The sequence below is a fragment of the Gymnoscopelus microlampas genome (assembly GCF_963454915.1).
Source record: "Gymnoscopelus microlampas genome assembly, chromosome: 8".
In the NCBI taxonomy this organism is placed as follows: domain Eukaryota; kingdom Metazoa; phylum Chordata; class Actinopteri; order Myctophiformes; family Myctophidae; genus Gymnoscopelus; species Gymnoscopelus microlampas.
The window spans coordinates 32,366,708-32,391,980 of record NC_139945.1 but is presented as its reverse complement, the minus strand read 5'-3'; the positions used below and the strand labels follow the sequence as shown (position 1 = coordinate 32,391,980).

The following is a 25,273-nucleotide window of genomic DNA, read 5'->3' as shown; positions in this document are numbered from 1 at the left end:
GCTGACCAGTTAAATCACTTTTAAACCCATTTTCAGTGATTTTTGATTTCGTAGTTACTGCTCTTTACCTTGGCAGGGCAGTATATATGTCTATGAATTGAATACCAAGGCCCTCATTGGAAACAAGTCCGCAAGGACTTTCATGAACGGACCTGTTAGACAAAGTATTTTAAATGTAACTGTGCTGTTTTACATTTTTTGCCTAATAAAATATTCAATCAATCAATCAATCAATCAATCAATCAATCAATCAATCAATCAATCAATCAATCAGTACATACCCATTAGGGGTCATCCCTATATGTTCCTATCCTCTAGTTACATAAATGTGTGTGTGTGTGTGTGTGTGTGTGTGTGTGTGTGTGTGTGTGTGTGTGTGTGTGTGTGTGTGTGTGTGTGTGTGTGTGTGTGTGTGTGTGTGTGTGTGTGTGTGTGTGTGTGTGTGTGTGCGTGCGTGCGTGCGTGCGTGCGTGCGTGCGTGCGTGCGTGCGTGTGTGTGTGTGCATACACATAGTCATACCTTCGTACTGCGGAGTGCAGACGCACTCATAAGCATTGATGAGATCCCTGCAGGTGGCATAGTTCTGGCAGGGTGCAGACAAACATTCATTGTACTCTTCCTCACAGTACAAACCATGGTAACCTAGATGGGACACACAGAAACACATATACTGTACAGATGATGTGACCAGCATAATGTACTTCTGCTGAACTGCTTTTACAAAAGCCTTCAGCTGTAATGTAGGTTAGATAAATGCAAAATCCCGATCGACAAGCTCATGCGTCACAGCTAGGGCTGTCACGATTACAAATTTAAGTTGACGATTAATTGTCACTCAAATAATTGCGATTAACAATTTAATTGTGTACGTGTTTGGCGTCGAACATTGGAACATACAGTATAAAGCCTTTTAGGCTTCGTAAGCAAAAATTGCACAGGGCAGATATGACAAGTAACTGAAACATATAAAGAAATTATTGACATGTTTAATCATTTTTACATGTAAAAAAAAAAGCAGAAATGGCTGATCTACAAGCTCACAACACTTCACTTTGTGACAGTTGTGAGCTTGTAGATCTGCTATTTCTGCTTTTTTTAAACATTTGAAAATGTGTGAAAATCTTTCAAATGGAAACGATTATGCCGATTATGCAAAGATAGTTGCGATTATCTCAAATAATTGCGATTAGACGATTATGTAATAATTGTGACAGGCCTAATAGTCACAGCCAGCATGTTGTAGAGCGCCTATTTTTGCCAAATTCAACCATCATCCATCTTCTACTGCGTACTGGAATCGGGTTGCGGAGGTAACAGTTCCATCAGAGAATCCCAGACTTCCCTTTCCCGGGCCACAGGCTTCTAACTGGGGGGTCCTGAGGCGTTCCAAGGGCAGCATATGCATAATCCCCCATCTGGTTAATGGTCTTCCCCGAACGTTGGTCTTCCTTCGAGCTGGACGTGTGCCAAACACGTCCCTGGGAAGGCGCCAAGGTGGCATCCGTACTAGATATCAGAGCCACCTCAATTGGCTCCTTTCTACGTAAGGAACAGCAACTCTACTCCGAGTCTCTCCCGTATGACTGAGCTTTTTACCCTAAGCCTAGGGGAGATGCCAGTACAGCTGTTCTGTGATTGAACTTCAATCTTCAATCTTTCACACACAGTTACCGCTGTACTTATTGACTGAACTATTAGGGCCAACAAATGTACTCTATCCTCATCCTTTTCAAGTTGTATGGGCATTTGCAAGAACAGAATCTCTGCAGTGGCTTCTGTCACCTTGGGCACTATGCTATGTGAAACTAGAATGCAGTGCACAGTGGCAGCCACAGGATGGCAGCTTTGCACTGAATCAGAGAAAGCCTCTGACGTTAGGATACAGTGAGAGTCCAAGTTCGGCAGCACAGACACATACACATACACAACACATCATTATTCAGTTTTTAGCGGTGCCAACCGCTCTACACTTGACTCTGTCCGTATGAGCGTCCGTATGAGCGTCTGTATGTTATGTCAGCACGGCAAAGAAGCAACACATACAAACACACACGCACACACACACACACACACACACACACACACACACACACACACACACACACACACACACACACACACACACACTCGGAGATTGCCTATGCCATCTCTCCTCTCGGAGATTGCCTATGCCATCTCTCCTTTCATTGGCCACACGTGCCACTGGTTATCAAAGAGGGGTCCAGGGACCCCCAGCGTATGTTATGTCCGTCCGCCCGTTTAGAGCACAGGATTTTAAACAGCTATAACTCCAGTTCGAAGCCTGCCACCAAGTCCTAATTTGGTATGTGGACTTACACCACCAATAGGGACGAGCATGAATTGCTGAAGTTATCAAAGAGGGGTCCAGGGACCCCCAGCGTATGTTATGTCCGTCCACCCGTATGAGCACGGGATGAGCACGGGATTTTAAACAGCTATAACTCCAGTTTGCAGCATGCCACCAAGTCCACATTTGGTATGTGGACTTAGACCACCAATAGGGCCGAGCATTAATTGCTGAAGTTATCAAAGAGGGGTCCAGGGACCCCCAGCGTATGTTATGTCCGTCCGCCCGTATGAGCACGGGATGAGCACGGGATTTTAAACAGCTATAACTCCAGTTTGCAGCATGCCACCAAGTCCACATTTGGTATGTGGACTTAGACCACCAATACGGGACGAGCATGAATTGTTGAAGCCCTGCCCCCTCTGTCTTCCCATTGGCTGGCCTTTAAACAGCCATAACTCAAGTTCGCAGCATGCTACGGAGTACAAATTTTGTACATGGACTAAAACCACCAATAGGGACGAACTGTAATTACTTAAGCCCCGCCCCCTCTGTCTGCCCATTGGCTGGCCTTTAAACAGCCATCATTCCAGTTTGCAGCATGCTACCAAGTACAAATTTGGTAAGTGGACTCAGACCACCAATAGGGACGAACTGAAATGAGTTAAGCCCCGCCCCAAAGGCACCGCTTCCTTCACACAGGGTGTGATTTTTTTCTTCATTTCAAAGAGGCTGCAGGGTCTTATGCATGATTACAGTTCGGTCACAATTAAGAAGTCGAAATTAAGGGGAGTGACCAATGCCTGTAGGCAAAATCCGCATCAAAGTTTGACGCAAGGCAAGGCACTTTTAACTAATTTGCTTTGCAACCAAATGCTCCACCTTTCACTCCCATAGAATGCAATATTGTTTACATTGCATTCTCCAAGGACCTCCATTTACATGTAACACAGCGGTAGATTACGCCAGCCTTTAGTTAGGCTGAGATAAAGGGAACTCAATAAACACCATATAAGGTTTCCCCAGTCAAGCTGTCAAATGAATGACAAACACAGAGAGTATAAAATCATAGTACATAGTACTGATCTTTATTTAATAACATTTATGAGGTTAGAAGAGCAAAAGATATAGCAAGAGCAAAATATAGCAAGACAAATACTGAACAACAGTTAGGAACCTGGGCAGTCCAGCGAACCTGTATACATAGAACCCAATTGGGTCACACCATGTTGCACATAGTATACATAGGCTACTGATGTAATATAACTGAATGCTCTGTCAGGATAACTGTGCTTAGATGGGAAGCAGCCAGATTAAACAAAATACAATAACTAAAAAACACAAAACCATATAAACTAATAAGGACAATAAACCATGGGGCAGCGGCAGACAACGCCTTGGCAATCTGCAAAGTGTTACATATCAATGTCAATAATACACCACCATTATTCATTAGATTTAGAATGTTGCCATGGCGTGTGCCTACCTACTACTATGGAACACGAGTCATGCCACAGCAGCCTTCAGCTCACAGCCTTTGCCAAGCCCTACATAAACAAATGCAATTTAAAATGATAAACGTTACAAAATCGCTGCACATATAAATGTTTGCCTACCAATGTTCCTCCCCAGCTCAACGACAGGTGATTTCGACACTGATTACCGCACCGCTCAGCTCCCTACCAGATACTTTTATACTAATCATTAGGCATTGGTTGCAGCTGTGAACTGACGCCGGCTGGGAGGTCCCACAGGCTACATACAGTATGGGCATTAAATGGGACACAGACAGACTGACTGGACACCCACCGATCCAACCAAATTCCACACACATCCCCTGGCTCATCGGCTACGCACACGCCAAGTTTGAAGTTGATCGGTCTGGGGTGCCCAAGTAATGCGCTGGACATGATACACACAAAGAGATTTTGTGAATTTATAGTTGTCTTTGCCCTTCTTCCTGATATACTCACTATGGGATAACAGCGCCCCCTGGCGATGCACAGAGAAACATACATGGACTCCCGTGACAATTCTGATTGGATAGGGTCATGTTACGCGATCCGGTAGTCTGGAAGAGCCCTACAGGTTGCAATTTTCCAGCAAGCCTCCCATGACAGACAAAGTGTTGTTCTCTCACGCGTCGGGCCAAGCGGCCACAAGGGCGTATCGTCATAGAGGCCAACGGGGCCATGGCCCGGTCTATAAAACTCTGCTCCCCCAGGGGAAAGAAAAACAAAAAAATCAACATAACAACATTAGCACCCCTCACCCTATTCTGTTGTTGCCAACCACAGAAATTCGCCTTTGTTTTCAAATCGGGCTTATTTGCATTCGGCCGAATTGTTAATGGGTGGCCATTAAAAAACGGTTTCCCCGTCAAACCGGTTCTCTTGCCAGGCACCAGCGGCTGCTGGCGGGGGCCAGTGAGGCCACAACCAGCAGCGCCCACCACAACGCCAGACCCGCCACCACCAGCAACCATCTCCGCGGCCAGCAGCACCATAAGTGCGCCCCTGCTCCCCGGATTCCAGCGGCGCATTTGCGCCTACAGACCTCTGCTATCGACGAGCCAGCAACCCAACCAAACTAAGCCGCTTCCCAACTATACTTGCATATTGTGTCTTATTCACGTTTCTCTCGCTTGCATTAACGCTGATGGTAATTCTCAATAGACTGTCACTTATCAGCCATCGTTGCGCGAGCCCCCAACCGCCCCCCAGATTCTACCCCCCCCCCCCGGCGGGAGGGGGGGGTTAAGAATCTGGCCCTGTCCACGTTAGAACCCACCGTACGCTACTGAGTGGCCAGGACGCTGAGGGAGGAGGTTGTTTCTCTCCTGAGCAAGAGTGCAATCAGAGAATTATCTCCGGATCAGAACCGTCTGGGGTTCTATTCGAAATATTTTCTGGTGAAAAAGGAAGGGGGGGGGGGTGAGACCCATTGTGAATCTGAAGGGCCTCAACAGGTATTTGAAGGTTTTCAATTTCAGAATGTTAACGGCCGTGGCGTTATTACGCACGATACGTCAGGGAGATTGGTTTGCATCCAGAGAGAACGCGAAGTGCTCTCGGTTCTTCTCGATGAGGGAGGGGGGGACCTTTCTTTGGGCGTGGACGCCCTGGCACACAGTTGGCCGGACGGTCTACTGTACGCTTTCCCGCCACTGGAGCTGATCCCTCAAACCTTGGAGAGGGTCAGGACCCAGGGCCTATCAGTTTTACTGGTGGCCCCGGCGTGGGGCGTGTGGAGGTCGGAGTTAACTCCTCTCCTCTACGACGAGCCGTGGCCCCTCCCCCTGTTCAGAGACCTGCTGAGACAGGGGGGGAACGAGGTTTTCCACGAACGCCCGCAGGAACTGGACCTGTGGGTCTGGCCCGTGAAAGGGCGAATTTGAGTTCGCATGGTCTGCCCCCTGATGTAGTGGCTACCATCCAGGGCGCGAGGGCCGTTTCCACGAGGTTGGCGTATGATGTCAGGTGGAACATGTTTGTATCTTGGTGTCTGGAACAGTCACCGTCGGTGGTGGCTTTCCAGGCTCCGGTTTACAGCATCCTCATTTTCCTGCAGGACAGGCTAAGTCAGGACTTGGCTTTTTCGACTGTTAAGGTGTACCTGGCGGCCATTTCCGCTTGACACGAGGGGTTCGATGGCAAGTCAGTTGGCCAGCATCCGCTAATATGACGTTTTATGAACGGTGCTAGGCGGGCGAGGCCGGTTAACAGGCCTCTGTTTCCGGCCTGGGACCTGGCGGTGGTGTTGGAGGCACTCTGCCGTCCTCCTTTCGAGCCTTTTGAGTCTGCGGATCTGAGGATCGTGAGTCTCAAGACGGTCCTCTTGGTGGCCCTGTGTACAGCTAAACGGGTCAGTGACATGCAGGTGCTCTCAGTAAGTGCGGAATGCATGTGGTTCTCCAACGACGGCAGGAGGGTTTTGCTTAAACCCAACTTGGCGTTTGTATCCAAGACTGGGATGGTGGGCATTGGTGGCCCAGGTTGAGCTGGTGGCTTTTCATCCTCCTCCTTTTGCTTCGGTGGAGGATAGACGGTTGAACTGTCTCTGTCCAGTAAGGGCTTTGAAGCTTTACTGCCAGAGGACGGCGGCCGGCCGGGTGTCGATGCAGCTGTTTGTCTCTTTTGGCCGGGGTGGTCAGAGGACGGCGGTGGCTAAACCGACGCTGTCCAGATGGATTGTAGATGCCATCAGGCTGGCCTACGTGAGTGGTGGTACTCCTGTCCAAGAGAGACTGCGGGCCCACTCGACTAGGGGCGTAGCTGCATCTTGGGCCCTCTATAGGGGGTTTCGATGCAGGAGATATACTCAGCGGCAAATTGGTCGTCTCCGTCGACTTTTGCGGCTTTTTACAGCTTGGATGTGCCGGCGTCTTCAATGGCGCACACAGTCCTTAGTGTAGCAGCTGTTTCTAGCCAGGAGAGAGGTGTGCAGGCCCAGGGGTCGTGCTTTCTCTCTTGGTTTTCCATCCTCTTATGTCCCCCTGGGACCGACTTCAGGCTGGGTCCCGGGGGAGGAGGCCCTGATTCCCCTATTTTGGTATGGGATAGACTTCACGTCCATTAGTTGAATGAGGCAGACCTTGTGGTCTGTCAGGGTCTTTACCTCTTGTACTTATCCCGCACTCATGCCCGGTGGGCTGCGGCGCCCGTGTGGCCGGGGTCTCGCCTGTGGGGCAGGGTCTGGGGCCGAAGACGCGCGGGTCTGTAAGGGTCGTGTGACCTGCCAACCCAGGGGGGTTTATGAATCCCATAGTGAGTATATCAGGAAGAAGGGCAAAGACAACTAGAGGTTACGTATGTAACCCCAGTTTATTTACCTTCGGGGTGATATACTCACCTAACAGCCCTTCTGTGCGCATTTGGCGTGCAGAGGGAAGTTGTTAAGAGGGCGTGGTATAGTTACACGAGGGGTTTTATACCTCTTCCGGGCTACCGGATCGCGTAACATGACCCTATCCAATCAGAATTGTCGAGGGAGGCAATGTGTGTTGCTCTGTGCATTGCCAGGGGGCGCTGTTATCCCATAGTGAGTATATCACTCCGAAGGTAAAGAAACTGGGGTTACATACGTAACCTCTAGATACACTGACTTCAAAACATCAACACCGGTGAATGATACATAAACTATGGATTGAGACCCAAATCTCATTCCGTTTTGATTAGTCCTTTTCCCAGATTGGCTGCCTGACTTCCTCATTTGGGACCCACTTTGAAACAGTTTCATCAGCCCCTGGATCTGCAGCTAATGTGTGTTTGGTGAAGGAAAGCAGTGGAAATTAACGAGGAGCCTAGTTAAAGCCTCCAGGGTATTCATAGTGAAATGCCAGTGAAATGTCAAGTGCCTTTTTTTCCCAGCCTCTGTCTGCCATCTTCAGCCTGGCTGGCCGGCTTACACTCCTGACTCCCCTCGGAGCAGGGAGATGGAATCCTTAGTACATATCAGCTCTCCGCCAGTCCTCTGTCAGAGTGCCAGCAGTCATGCATACGCACACACACACGCGCGCACACACACACACACACACACACACACACACACACACACACACACACACACACACACACACACACACACACACACACACACACACACACACACACACACACACACACACACACACACACACACACACACACACACACACACTTGGACAGTCAACTGTCATGGTCTGATCATATTGATTGCATTTTGACGAAAATGGGAAGAGGCATCATAGCCATGGTCAGGAAGTGGTCCACCTACTTCACATCCTCAAATAGGTAGGGGTCACCTTCATTACTGTCGTGTCGTACGGTCAGCAGCAACTATGTCGGACCTGAACAAATTGCAACTTGTTCAGAACAGAGCTGCCAGACTGGCACTTCATTGTTCAACACACAATAGTATTGCATGATATGCATACACGCCTGTCCTGGTTATCTGTCAAACAAAACTGCTTTGTAGTCTCCTTATGTTCTTCAGAAACATTATTTTAAATCAAACACCAGATTATTTTTGCAAACATTTCAAAATCAACCAATACACACAATTACACCAGGAATGCCAGCCGTGGCCATTTAACACTTCCTGCCCCAAGAACGAATCTCAATCTCAATATCTCACACACAGTTATTTATAGATCTATATCATTCTGGAACTTGTTACCATCTCACATTCATCTCACACAAAATAAATGATCATTCAAGATGATTTAACGACTTGTTGCTGCAGACCACATGACCGGAATCTTAATCTTGTTGTATTAAATCCTTGTATAATGTATTGTAGTTATGTATTTTTCATGTTTTTATGTTTGTATGCATCTTATATGGACCCCAGGAAGACTAGCTGTCACCTCTGCGTCAGCTAATAATAATAAACAATAAACACACACACGTTGATATTACTATAGTATACTGCACTTGTGAGGACATAAACTGTTAGGATGGCCCTCACAAGTATACAGTAATACCAGTACACACACACACAAGCTGGCATACTGATGTGGTGGATAAAAGGTCAATTATGGTGCAAAACACTCTTCTTGGTGTGTGTGTGTGTGTGTGTGTGTGTGTGTGTGTGTGTGTGTGTGTGTGTGTGTGTGTGAGAGAGAGAGAGAGCGAGAGCGAGAGCGAGAGCGAGAGAGAGAGAGCGAGAGCGAGAGCGAGAGTGTGTGTGTGTGTGTGTGTGTGTGTGTGTGTGTGTGTGTGTGTGTGTGTGTGTGTGTGTGTGTGTGTGTGTGTGTGTGTGTGTGTGTGTGTGTGTGTGTGTGTGTGTGTGTGTGTGTGTGTGTGTTGTTCAGTGTGGCGTCTGGGATGCTGATTACAAATCACAGATTTCACCAATCGCATTAGACAGGACTGCGTGAGCAGAGGCTTCTGATTGGACAACAGCACCTACCAGTTTAGTCATGGCTGCAGACAGTGCCTTCGAGCCAGACACACACACACACACACACACACACACACACACACACACACACACACACACACACACACACACACACACACACACACACACACACACACACACACACACACACACACACACACACACACACACACACGTACACACACACACATGCACACATGCGAAGAGACTGTATCACCATGACAACCAGACAACAGAGCATGAAAGGAAGGCGAGTGCTGGTAAACAGGCATAGATAAAAGAGAAAGGAAGGACAAAAGGACAAGGACAGGAAGAAAGCAGACGATGAGACTCAATATCACACAGAGCGTCACACAAAGAGGCAATGACGTCTGTATCTCAAGAAGCACACACAGTAAAATCCTCAAGTGTTCATTGTGTGCAAATGTACCGTGAGCAAGGGGGTATAGGATGTATTTTCTATAAGTGTTGTGTCCATGGTGAGTGCCCCCCCCCCCCCCCCCCCCCCACACACACACACGCACGCACGCACGCACACACACTCACACACACACACACACACACACACACACACACACACACACACACACACACACACACACACACACACACACACACACACACACACACACACACACACGCACCATCAGGACCCCCACTCTCATCCCCACCACCTTGGCTCCCCCCACCACCACCATTACTAGTGGATAAATGTGATGGAATGGAATGGATAATGATTAGCCATTATTCCACTCAATTGGTCTTAGTGGAGAGCCAGTGCCTCAATTTCCCCTTAACTTAAAAAAAAACTCCCCCATTGTTCATATTTACTGCCTTTGTACTTGAATCTGAGCCAACCTGAGACAGAAAGCACATACTTGTCCTACACAAGCAATAATATGATATGCTTATATTGTAAACCCTTATTTACCGCGAAAACACAAGGAGACAGGTGTTGAAGGACTAAAAATGAGATGTGATGAGGCCACACTATAGAGACTGGCTGCTTGTGGAGATGTCGACTAGTAGGGTGAAATAAATGGAGCTCCTATCAGAAGTTCAGGAGAAGGACCACACCTCCAATCAAATCACTTCCAATCAATTCACTTCATTCAAACATGCTCATCTAACCCTCATCCCCCTCTTTCATCTTGCATTCTGCATCCCCCCTTCCCACCCTGTTAGTTCTTCTCTCTACTTTTTACTTTACGTATGGCCCTGAGGGGGTTCGTCGTGCCCGGGAGATATGGCAGGCTCCTTACGAAACCTTTCCAAATCAGCAGGTTCATCATCGAAGACTCAGATGAAGTCCCTCACATTCCATTTATTACCAGCCAGGCATTTCCTGGTGCAGACTGTGGTGCAGTGGTTCTGTTTTGTGGACTTAACATTAGCTGTGATTGGTCTACCTTTGAGGAGATAGACTGTAGATACATGCCTATCTATATACAAGCCTGCTGTTGATTGCTGAACGCTTGGCCTTCAATTGATAAACAAACCCATATAAATTATTCTTCTTCTTGTCTTCGACTGCCTCCTCTTGCTATTTTTCACCTTTCTCCTATTCCTCATCCCCATCCTCTTGCTCTTTCTTCATCTGCTACTTACAGCAGCAGCTACGTATAACTACCTGTTGTCCGGGTTTTATCCATAAACATTTAGTTTAATGCCACTTCAGCATTTCACAGCAGCAGAAAAAAGTCTCAGCAGAAGAAGAAAAGAGAGCACAATCATCATCTTTCAGCTCAGCCCAGGGAATACCTTTGTAACATAATGTTATCATGACTGCCTTGTGCCAAAAAGACAAATCAATCAATGGATGACACAAATCAATCGGTGAGACTTCAGTGGCAGAGACAACCTACCTGGAACACACAGACACCTGTAGCTGTTGCCAACACTGCGGCAGATCCCGTGTGCACAGGGGTTGAGGGCACAGAAGTCCACCAGCTGGGCGCAGGTGGGGCCAGTGAAGCCTGCTGCACAGCTACAGCCAAAGCCCAGAGGACCAGGGCCCTGGGCATAGCAGGTCCCGTTGTTATGGCAAGGACTGGAGGCGCATGGGTCCACCTTCTGCTCACACGTGGCCCCCTGATAGCCTATGGGGCAGATATAATAGACACAGAGGTACAGTAAAGCCTGATTTATACTTATCTGGTTGTATCTGTGAACTTACTTGGTCATGACCTATGAATTAGGCATCATTGGAGAAAGGGGACAAGACCGGGAGAAAACGTGACACACTCATTTTCAATGCTCTACATCAATGGTTCTCAAAGTGGGGTCCAAGGACCCATTTGTACACTCTCAGAGTTATGGGGGTCCTTGAAGTTAAAACGTTTGAGAACCACTGCTCAAGTTCAAGTTCCTCTTTATTCTCATTCATAACTTTACATCAGAGATGCACAGCAGAATGAAATTACGAAATTACGCCCTACATTCCCTCTCGCATGGGAAGACTGATAGCAATGTGCACTGTTAAATCCAGAGAGTTAATTTAACTCTGAGAGTGAACAAATGGACCTGTAAGACAGATAAGGACAGACATATTGACAGATGCAGTAGATTAAATTGAGGTGCAGTATAGAAGAAAAGGGGTATGGGGAGAGGCAATAAAGAGGAAGGAGAGGAGAACAACAAAAAGAGAGAATATATAGAGGTGAGATGATAAATGTCCACGTCAGACGGTGAAATAAACTTTCTTTATTTCTTTCTTGCTTTCTTTCATTTTAAGCCATTTTGCACTAGAGGGGCGCAACCAGAGGCTATGGCTATTTCCTTCTTTTGCAGTGTGACAACAAACAAACCGTGAAAGGTTGACAACAAAACAGACAATGTCAACTGGTCCCAGTGACAGAAGAGTGTCTCAAGAGCAAAGCCAGTTGAATACTGCTTTTGTTCTTGCTGTCAATATTTTGTGATCAAGTCTCTGGGTCTCCTTTGATGACTTCTGCCAAAGTTATCCTTGACCGCCATGGATCAGTTCATTTTAACCCTTTCTGCTGTGGTGACTTCTATACTCAAGGGAGCTCTGTTGGATGAATTGGCTTTGATTTATGCAGCATGTTATGGGTGACGATGTATGTGTCTGTGCTGTAGATGGTGTTGAAGCACCAAACTGTACAGTATGCAAAAAAACTCTGGTGTGCATGCTTGTGCATCACGCGTGCGTAGGTGCGTGCGTGCGTGCGTGGATACAAGCCGATTTCCATCATTGCAGGTCAACCAACGGTGGACCAGGTAACAAGACATTGAAGACAGCTTCCAGGACAACAAGAAGTAGTGTTACTGGATCTGACAGCTAGCTTGGCTCCAGCCCCTGAATCGCTAGCCACGGCCATTAAAAAAACTATTCTGGCTATGAAACAAAATGAAAATTCAGGCAAATGAAAAAAAGTGTCAGGCTACCTGACAGCTGCATACGACACCATCTGGCACCAAGGACAATCCCAGATCAGCATATGGTGAACTTCATCAAACCGCAGTTTCATCCTCGAGACCCGTGATGGCCAGTGTAGCAGGCTCAAAAGACTGAGGAACAGTGTCCCACAGGGTTCTGTTTAACATCTACATCTACGACATACCGGATACAGCATCTAGTAATTATGGTTATGCGGATGCGCTGGCCATCATGTTGCACCGACCAACATGGAAGGCGATGGAAGATGGTCTCAACCAAGACTTGGGCATAGCCTACCTTCGGACGTGGCGCCTGCAGCTCAGAATTGGTAAGACAATGTCGGCGGCATACCATCTTAACAACAGAGAAGCAAAAAGGGAACTGGACGTCTTTGTTGGCAAGCGCCTGGAGTTCCAGCAAGCCCCAAAATACGTCAGCATATGCCTGGATCAGATACTATCCTTCAAGCAACACCTACTGTAGAAGACGTTATGGCCAAGGTGACATCAAGGGTCTCGCTTATCCGACTTCCCGCTGGCACGATCTGGGGAGCCTCCACCAAGACGTTATGAATAACCAAGCAAACCCTGATCTTCTCTGCAGCCGAATACTGTGCCCCAGCCTGGAGAAGAAAGCCCACACATCACAAAGGTTGATGTTACCATTGACTACGCCCTCTGGATTACAGCTGGGTGCCTGAAGCCTACCCCTGTGTTCCACCTGCCAGTCCTAGTGGCTTCTACCCTTGTCTTGGCAAGGACAGCCCAGAAACATGACTGGTACATCCTGCATGACCACAACGATAGCGGCACCCCCAAGCACACTCAAGTCCCGCCATCCCTACAATAAGATGGCACAAGAGATGCTCTGTTCTATCCCTGAAGACCTGTCAATAAACGCATGGCTGGTGGCAACTTGGAAGCAGGAGTGGGAGATGGTCGGGCCCACACATATCCATCGCTACATCTGGGACCCGAGAGAGTCAAACGTGAAGACCTACTATGTCGGATATGAACCGCCTATGTTCTGCGGTCGGTCGCTTCAAATCGTCGAAATGTGTCTAAAATTCTTGAATCCTCCCCTGCCAACAAGAAGGGAAGGATTTCTTTCTGACAAAAAAATCAGCCAATGTCAAATGCTCAGAGCCAGGTCAGGTCTTGTATGGGCTTCACCAGGAGGAATTAACAACACCTTGATTTGTTTGCACATACATGCAAGAGGATGCTAAAGCAAGTATTTGTTTTGTTATCATCTTTAAAGCCTTGATAGAGCATGATATTGGCCTGGTCCTGACAAAAGGCTAAAAGCAGAAAGCAGAGTAAAGTGATCCATCACTTCCTGAGATAGGAACTGAGTCCTGTGGGAAATGCAAGCAGAAAAGATGAAAATCTAAGAACTACTGCTTTCATATCTCATGCAGAACTAACCTTGTGTTATACTTTCTCCCATTCTATCTTTTAAATATATTGTCCCACATTGCTCTAGACACTGCTCTGCACTGCAGTGCAATCCATGCGTGGAATCAGAAAGTGATTTCAGTTTTTGACATGTTTTATTGCATAACTGCTACTACAGAGAAACCATTCATATCTTAATAGAGAAGATTTATTTATGGGAGGATGTGGATCAGTGATGATGCTGGTTAACTTATATGTCAGATACCAATTTATAGACTTAAAAAAAAGAAATCAACAAGCAACTCTTCTTTCTCTCATTGTATTGGCTTGCCATTCTGTGTTTTTAGGTCAAAGTATGTGTTTTCTCTCATGTGCACTTGAGTCAGGAGCTTCTTCTATGTTATTATAAAGTGTTATATACATACGGTAGAGGTGAGCTTTAACAGAGTTTAACATGTATGTTATTGTATAAAGAAAGGCTTACTAGGCGGTGAGCTTTCACACAGAGTTTGACATGTTTTCATGACAGATGGCTTTTCTTCTATCAAGCAACTACACTGAGACAATCTCTCAATCTTCAATAACTCTTTCAGAGTTAAATTAACACTCAGATTTTGTAGTGTAGGCTACAGTTGCTTCACATTGTGCTACCAAACAAGCCTGTTAAAAATCAAGAGGTGCTCCACAAAATACAACTTCCTTGCACTAATTAAAAGTTGCCATGGTTTCCACTTCTTCTTTTTCTTATTTTTTCCTTTTTCGGCAGTTGAAAATAAATAAACATGTGGTGGATTATGAATTCCTGTCCTTGTTGGAGCCCTTGTTCTCTAGCAACAGCGGATTAATAATTCAGTTATGTGGTGCATTGTTGGCCCTGCTCTGGATCAGAAAATTGACCGCTGGGAATTGTACCCGGGACAAGCAGCATTCTCCCTGCCAGCTTCTACACCCTTTCTCTGTTCTTTATTGATAGATCATGGACAACTTACTGTGTTTGCTGTGTAAGCTTGTCGGTGTCAATGGTTATGTGTGCACAGTGTGCGTGCATAAGAATGTGTAAAAGTGCGTGCTTGTGTGTCACGGCTGTGTTATTGTGTGTACATATGTGCCTGTGTTTAATTGGGGACAACTGTGCCCTTGATGAGGAGTGCTGTTTGGGCAGAAGTTTTGCGGTCAGAGTTTTCCCGGGAGAGGCTTGAGTGGGTCGTGAAGGCTATGCAGACTAATTAGAATGGAGGAGAAAGGTTTAAATTAAGCATCACAGTGGCATAGATACTGATAAACACATAGCGAGCACACAACATATACCAAGACCAAGATAACAGCAGCTACATCAGCTTGCTGCACATGCAAATACTGCCTCCCTCTGGTCAGCCAGGGCGCCTGATGGAGGGGAAAGGAACTGGTTGGAATAGCGTGTTCCTTCCACGCGCTACGTCCTACCGGGGAAACTCCCCTCCGTTGGGTGATAAGAAGGCTTGTTAGCCCTCATGCATTGAAGGAGGCATGAGTTCGGCTCTGGGCTCTCCCTAGGTTGGCAGAGGGAGTGTAGCGCCCAGGATTACTTAGACAATTGGCACTGGGTGAAACAAAAATTGCAGGATAAACATTTAAGTTAAAAAATAAATAATGCATATGCAAAATCTCTCTCTTTCTTCCTCGCTCCTTCAAACATGCACACAGAAATGAGCACACTTGCAAACGTCATGTGGCGCAACCAGATGAGACTTTGGTGTATTCAGTGCAGTAGCTTGTGGTTGAATACTTACCTTCAGGGCAGTAGCACCTGGGTCCAGCCAGGCTACTGGAGCAAGTGGCTGCATTCTTACATGGCTGGGAGAGGCAGTGGTCCACTAGTGATTGACAGCGCTCCCCTTCATAACCTGAGAATCACATTGAGACAGTACAGCTGGTTATGAAGAGGTAGACATATCCCTATCCCCCCTCACTTCAACTACCCTGCATTGGTCCTGTATTAGCGATACAGCAACTAGAGCAGTTCCGGAAAATAACATATTACATTTTATCATCTGAGCTGGTTAACAGTACTAATCAAAGCCTTCTTCCAGTTGTTGACCTCAGCCAAAACTTTGCCCAACTGTTCAATTAATATCTATCACTCCATGGTCACTGTGTCATTGGTAATTGGTCAGAGACTTGATTGTCCAAACAACAACAACAACAACAACACTATTCTAAAAGCCCCAATAATAGCCCCTAGATGCCGTGCCGCTCCTGACACCCATCTGGACCATAGTGATTTGAACCAACCAACCAACATTCTCTCATGTCTCACTATTGTGGTTATATTGCATATTGGCTCTTGTATGCAATTACACATTTTGGTAAATTTTGGCTTTAGGAATCACCAGTCAGTAGGTTTCATCCTCTGAGGAGGATGAAGGAACACAGCCAATTGTATGGCGACCCAGCCAGTAGTTTTCAGAATATTGTATTTTAGATCAAAGTGGTGGATGGACGGATTGATCGAACGACCGACCAACAGACTGACACAGCCATCGTTACAGCCACATGATCAGCAGGCTAGAAACAAGGAATGGATGATGTCATCATCACTGGACACATTCCACAGGCACAGAAGTCCAGGGTGGTGGTGCATAGCGCCAGTGTCACTGCAATGCGTGTAAAATAGCTGTCAATCTCTCTTGATTCTATATACACCCCCAGATTCATGTGGTCTGTCAACCATTCTCTCTTGTTTCTTCTCTCTTTCTTCTGTCTTGTGTAAGGAAGCCTAAACACTTCCATTAGGTGTGTTAGCACCCTTCATTATTGGTAAGTGGCTGGCAATCAACGGGCTCCATACATCCATGAGATCATTTACCTTCCCCCCACACTGGCTCCCAAAATAACTGATACGATCAAAGGCTGTCTCTCTTCATTCTCTCTCAATTAGAGTTTGCCAAACAGAGAGATGGGAGACAGGCTTGAGACCTCTTGAGTGTTCTCAGCACTAATCAACCCTGCCGAGACCACACAGACAGGCTTGGATACTTCTGTGTCTTGAAAGATAAACACACGCACAGTATACAGACACACAGCCTGAAACAATGATGCACATGACACTCATAATGTTGCATTAAGCACGCACGCACGAGCACACACACAAGCACACACACACGCACGCATGCACGCACGCACGCACGCACACACACACACACAAATACCTGGGGGACAGGTACATGTGAAGTTGTGACCCTCATCCCCCTGTCTGAGGTCAGTGCACGTTCCGTTGTTGCGACAAGGTCTGTGATGACAGGCATCAAACTCCTCACAGAAGATCCCTGTGTAGCCATCTTCACATTCACAATAAAAGGTGCTCTGGAAATCCACACATGCACACACGCACGCACGCACGCACGCACGCACACACACACACACACACACACACACACACACACACACACACACACACACACACACACACACACACACACACACACACACACACACACACACACACACACCCAGTTAACATTACAAAATTCGCAGAGCATACATCCTGGTAAACTACTCTAATGAGCAGCTACGATGGAAAGAAAAGGTTATGAAATAGAAATAATGAGACTGAATACTGTGACACTATTAAGACATCCAATGTTCTGCAAACCTCTGAGAAATGGCAAAATAATTAGATTGGGAAGAAATGAAAAAGAAACGAGAAGGGATCTCAGTAGCAGCAAGTTTGTTGGAGACTGAGCGGCAAATCTGTGCAATATCTGGTGCTCAAACCAGGCTCAGCACATTTAAAACTCCATCCCAAATCCCTGAGCTTTGCTATAGTTAGAATCTACCATACTGCCCCACCGGCATGCCCTCTCCTCTGCACCGGCCTTTTGTTCACTCCTCAGCAACCTCCAGGGAGCAGGAGCTACATGTCCCCTGTACAGCACAGTGCAGGAGGAGAAGGTGCAGGTACGGGTGAGGGAGAGTCCTCAGGTCCTTCCCTCCAGCCCCCATCTCTTGGTCCCTCAGGGTACATACATTAAAATCCCGAGTGTTTTTAGTGAGCAAGTGAGAGCGTGAACAAATAGACCCTTATGGGTCCATTTGGTTCCATTTGTTCACTGAATTAAATTAACTCTGTTATAGCACTTGGGTGGTGCAGGGATAAAGTACCTGTCCAATACGATACCGCTGAATCCACCATGGCGCATCGTAACAAAAGGCAAAACTATGGGGGCACGGTTGCGCAGTCGGTAGCGCTCCTGGGTTCGATTCTCACCGGGGACGCTGTGGGCGTGTTCTCTCCTCCGGGCCATCAGTGTCCATACCCTAGGTGGGATTGGCGAAAGGGCCTTTCTGTGTGGAGTGTGCATGTTCTCCCTATTTCCCCTAGGGTAGGTACCATCACAAAAAACATGCAGTAATCCTGGTCTCTACACTGCCTCCCCCTGGTCAGCTGATGGAGGGGAAAGGAACTGGTTGGAATAACGTGTTCCTTCCACGCGCTACGACCTACCGGGGAAACTCCCCCCTGTCAGGTGATAAGAAGCGGCCTGCTCACTCCTCATGCATTGAAGGAAGCATGAGCTCAGTTCGGGGCTCTCCCCAGGCTGGGAGAGGGAGAGTAGCGCCCAGGATTACAGCATTGGCACTGGGTGAAAAATGGGTTACAAAAATCGTGGGATAAAACATTTTGATAAGAAAAGGTAAAACTATAAACACACACAAATGTAACATTAAAATCTTGGAAGTCATAAAAACAATGTCATTACATTCAAAACAAATCTTTCTAAACATTTCACATAATATCTAATTTCAACCGAGCATCTGTACAAACACTGCTGGCCGTGTTTGGGGGAGGTAAGCTTGGCGGTGAGGGTGATCTTTGTCACTGAGCTAGAGACTACTATAGACCAATTATGTGTTTACCAACATTGAGACTGGACGCACAGATGATTGTTTCATGCAATCAATTCCCAACATAATTGTTTCGGGGTGCGCTGGTTTCAGTTCATTCAACCTCCTCTTGTGTGTTAGCTAGTGAGGCGGGTCCTAGCGAGACATGACAGAATGGGTTTCATTTGGTGCCGGCCTGAGCGCGCATACTGGTTCTCATCAGTGTGACGTCGTCTATTAAGGGGTCTATAGGTTAGGGTGCATGGGGAGGTACCTGTCAGCGGGGTAACACTGAACAGGAGGAGTAAGATGGAGGCACTACGGCCTCTACACCACACTGGCAAGTGAGCCAGTACGGTACAATAGCAGTGGCAGCACAGAAATGTGTGGGGAGAGTAATTGGCGTAACGACTAAATTGGGAGAAGAAAGTTGATACAAATAATTGTCTACTCTACATAAAAGAAACCTGATGATTTTACTTACTGTGAAGCATGTTTTCATACTTTTCAAAAGAGCAAAAACAGACTATTGCAGATTATCTCCAGAAAGTCAATTTAAAAAAGCTTTATCTTTAGATTGACATAGACATATTTAATGGTAACTGTCATTAAATATATTCAGCAGTACAAAGAACAGCTTTGCCCTGCGCTATTCTGTTCTGTTCTGTTCTGTTCTGTTCTGTTCTGTTCTGATAGAGCAGAGACCGCTAGAGGACTCTGTCTCAATTTCTCTCTTGTCTATGCCTCCCCTCAGACTGTTCGTCTCACTTTAACCTAAAAAACGGACAAAAAACGAATTAGGTGGCTCACTAGTCTATTTTTAACATAAAAGGTCACCTACAGTATGTGAATACGCAGTGGTAGTCACTGACAAATCCCTACCAGCGTGCAATTGTACAGAAGAATGTTCCAAACTATTCCTCTTGGGGATTGAGAAAACAGAACACGTGCATTTGTAGAAACCCTGTAGAAAGTAGGACTTCTGCATGGGTCCAGCTTGTGATTTTTGCAGCAAACCACCCCTTCTACTGTCTTTCCAGAAATACCAGCTGAAATTATCTCAGAGAAATGAAAACCCATTTAGACCTGAGACCTGAGACCCGATTCTACAAATTGTCGCTGTCCGGTGGAAATCTTCAAAACTGTTACTTTTCAGGATTCAAATAATAATCAATACTAAATAAATACAATAGCAAAAGTAGCAGATCAACGCTTCGCGCCGCGTTTCAAGCTTGCAGATCTGCTACTTTAGGTACTTTTGTTTGCCGCTGTGGTATGATCGAGGGCGCTAATTTGCGAAAAAACACAAAAAGTTAGAAGATGGAGATAAGAGGTTTCTGCCCTGACAGCAGCGGAATGCCTTCTAAATCCTTCGGAAAAACCTATGTTGCTATGTATATAGCTGAAAATAAAATCTAAAATGACACAGATGCTTTCCAGGTCTGAATGGGATTAACTCTTCACTGCCATCATACCGCAGAGGACTGTGTGATGCACTTGCCCTTCCCAGAGCATTGCGGGTCACTGAAACGGCTGCCGGGCTCCATACAGCTGCTGGCTTTCACTGTCAGGTTGAGACGCAGGGTGACCTCTGGAGCCGTGGGGGTGCCGACACGCACAACACCTACACACACACACACACACACACACACACACACACACACACACACACACACACACACACACACACACACACACACACACACACACACACACACACACACACACACACACACACACACACACACACACACACACACACACACACACCAGAATCAGAATCAGTAATATTAAAACTATTCATCTTTTATTTTTGTCAACAGGTGTTTGGGAAAATAATTGTATTAGCAAGAAAATAAGCCCTTTTTTTGCACATACTGCACTGTATGCTGCTGACACAGGAAAATTCCTGAAAATGCACTCTGTCCCCTTGGACAGGGGGAACATCTACTGTACATACTACAACTACACCACACCGGTCGGAAGATAGCAATGACAATTCCACTGCCTGTTACGTTAGTACTGTGTCGCACTGGGTGCGTGGAAATAAGGGCCCTTGGAGTCTAAAAGCCCCGCTAGCAGCCCCTACAGGTTGTGCTGCTCCTTACACCCAATAGACATTTTGGCCACAGTGTGGCGCTAGAGTGAAAATCTGTTGGGTTCATCCTGCCATCTTATATCATATGATATCTTGTGTGCATAGCTGAAATGTTGGTTTGAAGGTACCAGGCAAGGTCATATCACTCAAAATGGTCAGGGTTCATCCTCCATGGAGCATGAATGTGCTCATTAAGTGTCACGGCAATGCACCCATTACATTTTTTTATTTCTTGATTGGGACCAAATGTGGTGGATGAATCGACTGACGGACAGTCAGAATGACAGATGGACAGAATGACATCACCATCCTTAGAGCCCCACCGTTAATGGGACTTAAGAAGTGAGCTTATAGTGAGCTATTCCTTGTTATACAGTATAAGAGGCTCATGACTGCAATTGTCTTGCAGCTTGTGTAGTGTACTTCCTCTTCCACGGATCAATTATTCAATCATTACACAGTACCCCAGGCTGTCAGTGTAAACTAGAGAGATGTATTCCCATCTGACCGAAATGTGTGAGGAAGAGAAGTGATAACAGCAAATATTCACCGTGACCTGCTTCTCCGCCTTGTCTCCGTTACAAAGTTAAGTGTGATTTCAACTGTGTGCATGCATGTAGTGTGTATGTTGTGTGTATGTTGTGTGTGTGTGTGTGTGTGTGTGTGTGTGTGTGTGTGTGTGTGCGTGCGTGTGTGTGTGTGTGTGTGTGTGTGTGTGTGTGTGTGTGTGTGTGTGTGCGTGCACGCTTGCATGCGTGCATGCATGCGTGTGTGTTTGCAGTTGAGCGCATGTGAGAACACGTGCACATGCACGTGCCCGCCTCTTGTTATATCTTGAATCAGATCAGACAGCTCACAGTCCTTGGTTAAAAATAGCCTCAGTGAAGATAAACTGCCATTATTAAGGGCCATGATCTGAGCCAATGAGCTGGAAATGCAGCAAGGTTGAGCCATCGACACTGCAAGGTCCTCAGCCAATGAAAAGGCTACAAGCCAGCGTGTCCCTCCCTGAGGCCAGACTAAATGATACCCTCTACCCAATGGCGTCACAATCCACAAATGCCCAGTCATTGCTCCTTCCTGCTTAGTGATGCTTTGCGCGCACGCACGCACGCACGCGCGCGCACGCACGCACGCACGCACACACACACACACACACACACACACACACACACACACACACACACACACACACACACACACACACAAGCATGTGCACAAAAAATTGTGAAAACGCACACATATGTAGGCAACTCAAACTGACTTCCTAACCAACAAATTCACTGTTCCTCCTTTCTTTACTATTGATTTGCTCTAGCTAGCTAAACTGCATCAGCTAATGAGGGTCCTAATAAACTCAATAAACTCAACACACGCACGCACATGCACACGCACACACACACGCACGCACGCACGCACGCACGCACACACACACACACACACACACACACACACACACACACACACACACACACACACACACACACACACACACACACACACACACACACACACACACACACACACACACACACACACACACATACACACACGCATGCATGCATACAAATAGCTCATGACACACATCTTAAGTGTGCAGCACAGATCAAACGGAGGTATTGGTATCAGGAATTAATTCATGCATTAACTGTGTGTGCGCACACATACTGTTCATGCATGACAGAATCCTCTTCATCCATCTTCACCTATTGATGTTATGGCTGTTACTCGCCCTTCATTTCTCCTCTTCCCCTCTTCCTCCGTCTCACACGGTGAAATCCTGTGATTTCATTTCATTCTCAAGTTAAAACAGCACGCTTCGTCTCTTTTTCTATTCCTGCTGGTTTTTCCTTCAATATCTACGCAGTAAAATCCTCCTCTTATGGGTCCATTTGTGTCCATTTTTACATTCTCAGAGTTAAATGGACTCTTAAGGGTCATTGCCTTACAAAGAGAGTCTACGCTGTAAAATCCTAATAAATGTTAATTTATTACTCTGGCAATGACCATTTTTAAACGGTGTAGGCTACTTTGTTCTGTATTTTTTCACTGTGTACAAGAGGTTTTTCTTCACACAATATTATTTATATTTTAAAATCAGAAATTACAAAAATAAGATCTTTTGGGTCTCAGCTGAAAAAGTTTGGGAACTCCTGTTTTACACTGTGTACGTCCTTCTGTGTCTCCCTCATTGATTTAATGCCCCCATGGCCTCCCTCCCCCCAGGCAGACCTGATGTCGTACTGCATTGTGGGTAGACATGCCAAGGTCAGCATCCAGACAGGCCCTTGACAGCACACTGAAAACAGCATTAGATATGTAGAGCACACACCCAGAGGTCACACTGCCCCCCAGTTATCCACCACAGACACCTGCTGCAACTTAACGTCTCAACACATTTTGTATGAGCATGCTACAAGAATTTGTGTGTGAGTGAGTTATAGTGTGTGTATGCAAGCTCAATATTCAGATAAAGATTAAATATATGAATTTATTACACGGTTTGGTTGAATGCTTGATTGTGATTTTATGCTGTATCCAACATGATAGCCATGTAAACAAACACACAATGTCATTTACAACTAAACGTTGCTCTCAAGAATGTTTTTGAAAACATTTGAAGCGAGAAATAGACGATGCAGTAACCGAAAATTAATTCTATTTGATCAACACGTCCTTGTTTTCCGAGGCAACTGTGTTGCGCTGGGCGGATGCATAGCGCAACACTTATGGAATACTTTCATTACCGTAAGCAAGGAAATACTTAGTTTTGTTGTTACTTTTGGGTCAATTTATTAATTCATGTATTAACTGGTCGTGTAATAAGTGGGATAATTGTCGCCTCGCCGGTAGTTGTTTAGAAATAACCCCCTTCGAGATGATTTAAAACCTCGGCTTCCCCTCGTGTTTAATATGTCAGGTGTTATTTCTCAACAACTACCGGTGTGGCGACAATTATCCCTTACATAACTCTCTCTCTCTCTCTTTCTTTTTTAATTATTGACATTATGACATTAGTATTTGGATATGAAAATATTGTGCTAGTCTGCCCACAGTAATAACATTGCAGGACTATTATTGTACCTGGAAAATGTCAACATCATTTTGCCTTGGTTTAATCTCCAGGGAAAAATGGCTTTGGAAATCCAGTTTTGAAAATTGAAAACTTCAATTAACAGATTGTGGGGGAAAAAGGCTGTTAAATGTCTGCTTAGATTTCTTTCTAACTATTTGTCTTTTAGGTGTAACAATCCAACTTCAATGTAAAAATTTGACGGATGCATTCTGTCATCGGTTAAGTAGGAGATGCCTTACTGAGGAAGTAATTTTGTCCCAGGGGCAAGGAGTGGTCTGGCACTACCAGTCCATCCGAGGCCTGCTGAAAGCCCATCATGGTGCCCTCCACCACTGAGGAACGCAGGAATCCCTCCTCTCCCACACGCCACAATACTGGAGCTCCACTGGCATTCACCACGATCCTGGAGGGAGAGATAGAGAAAAACTGATCGATCGATAAGACACAGAGAGAGATTAATGACCAAGTGCTTATTTTATTTATTTTGTTTTAATGGCTTAGGAATGCATTGTATGGGTGTGTATTTATGCTGTGTTTACATGGGCATACTACCAGCAGTGTGTAATCATCCTGCAAAATATGTGTGTTTATAGGTGTACATGTAGGTAGGTACAATACATGCATATTTATCACGCACACTGCATATGGGCGAGTTTAATCATAAAAGGAACAGAAAGATGATGAGCAGATTTTAGCTGCTGCATCTTGCCTATTGTTTATATGGTACTGTAGCTGACCAATCAGCACATGCTGAAAGCCATATCTTCCGAAGGGTTATACTGTAAAACAACGGACAAACAAAATAAACACATCTAAACTGCTGCCAAACACGATTGCTGTTGTGTAATAGTTAACTGGTGACCTTTTTAGGTTGGGGGTTGTGATGACTAACTACTAACTACTACACACAATCCATTTCTCCCTAACCTCAGTCAATTGGTTACAACACAATAAAGCCATATTCTACTAATTATGTTCAAAGTATTCAGAATGTGCTTGGCTTTAGCTATGGGCATTTGTGTTGATTAATGGCTGAGTCTGTCTCAGTGGGGTTACAGTAGTACTGCTACCTGCAGAGACACTATGACCCTGAAGAACACAGCGGTGGAAGCCAGCTAGCCCCTGTGGTCAAGGCTTATGTTTTACTTCAGTCTGACACTGCATGGGCCAACTACTGGCGCATGAGAGCGAGAGGGGGGGGGGGAGACAGAGAGAGACAGACACATAGATTGACCCAAGAGACAGAAA

At 46.0% G+C, this 25,273-nt stretch overlaps 1 protein-coding gene across 1 annotated transcript in view; it reads right to left on the bottom strand.

Annotated features, from left to right (window-relative positions):
- The window catches only part of dner (delta/notch-like EGF repeat containing), a 72,407-nt gene that overhangs the window by 6,228 nt on the left and 40,906 nt on the right, over window positions 1-25,273 (bottom strand). The window contains exons 4-9 of the mRNA XM_084065553.1: window positions 24,265-24,428; window positions 20,327-20,475; window positions 17,177-17,330; window positions 15,758-15,871; window positions 11,057-11,290; window positions 521-643 (exon numbers count right to left, since the gene is read on the bottom strand). Of these exons, the coding sequence (XP_083921679.1) occupies window positions 521-643; window positions 11,057-11,290; window positions 15,758-15,871; window positions 17,177-17,330; window positions 20,327-20,475; window positions 24,265-24,428 (938 nt within the window). The remainder of the gene's footprint in view (window positions 1-520; window positions 644-11,056; window positions 11,291-15,757; window positions 15,872-17,176; window positions 17,331-20,326; window positions 20,476-24,264; window positions 24,429-25,273) is intronic.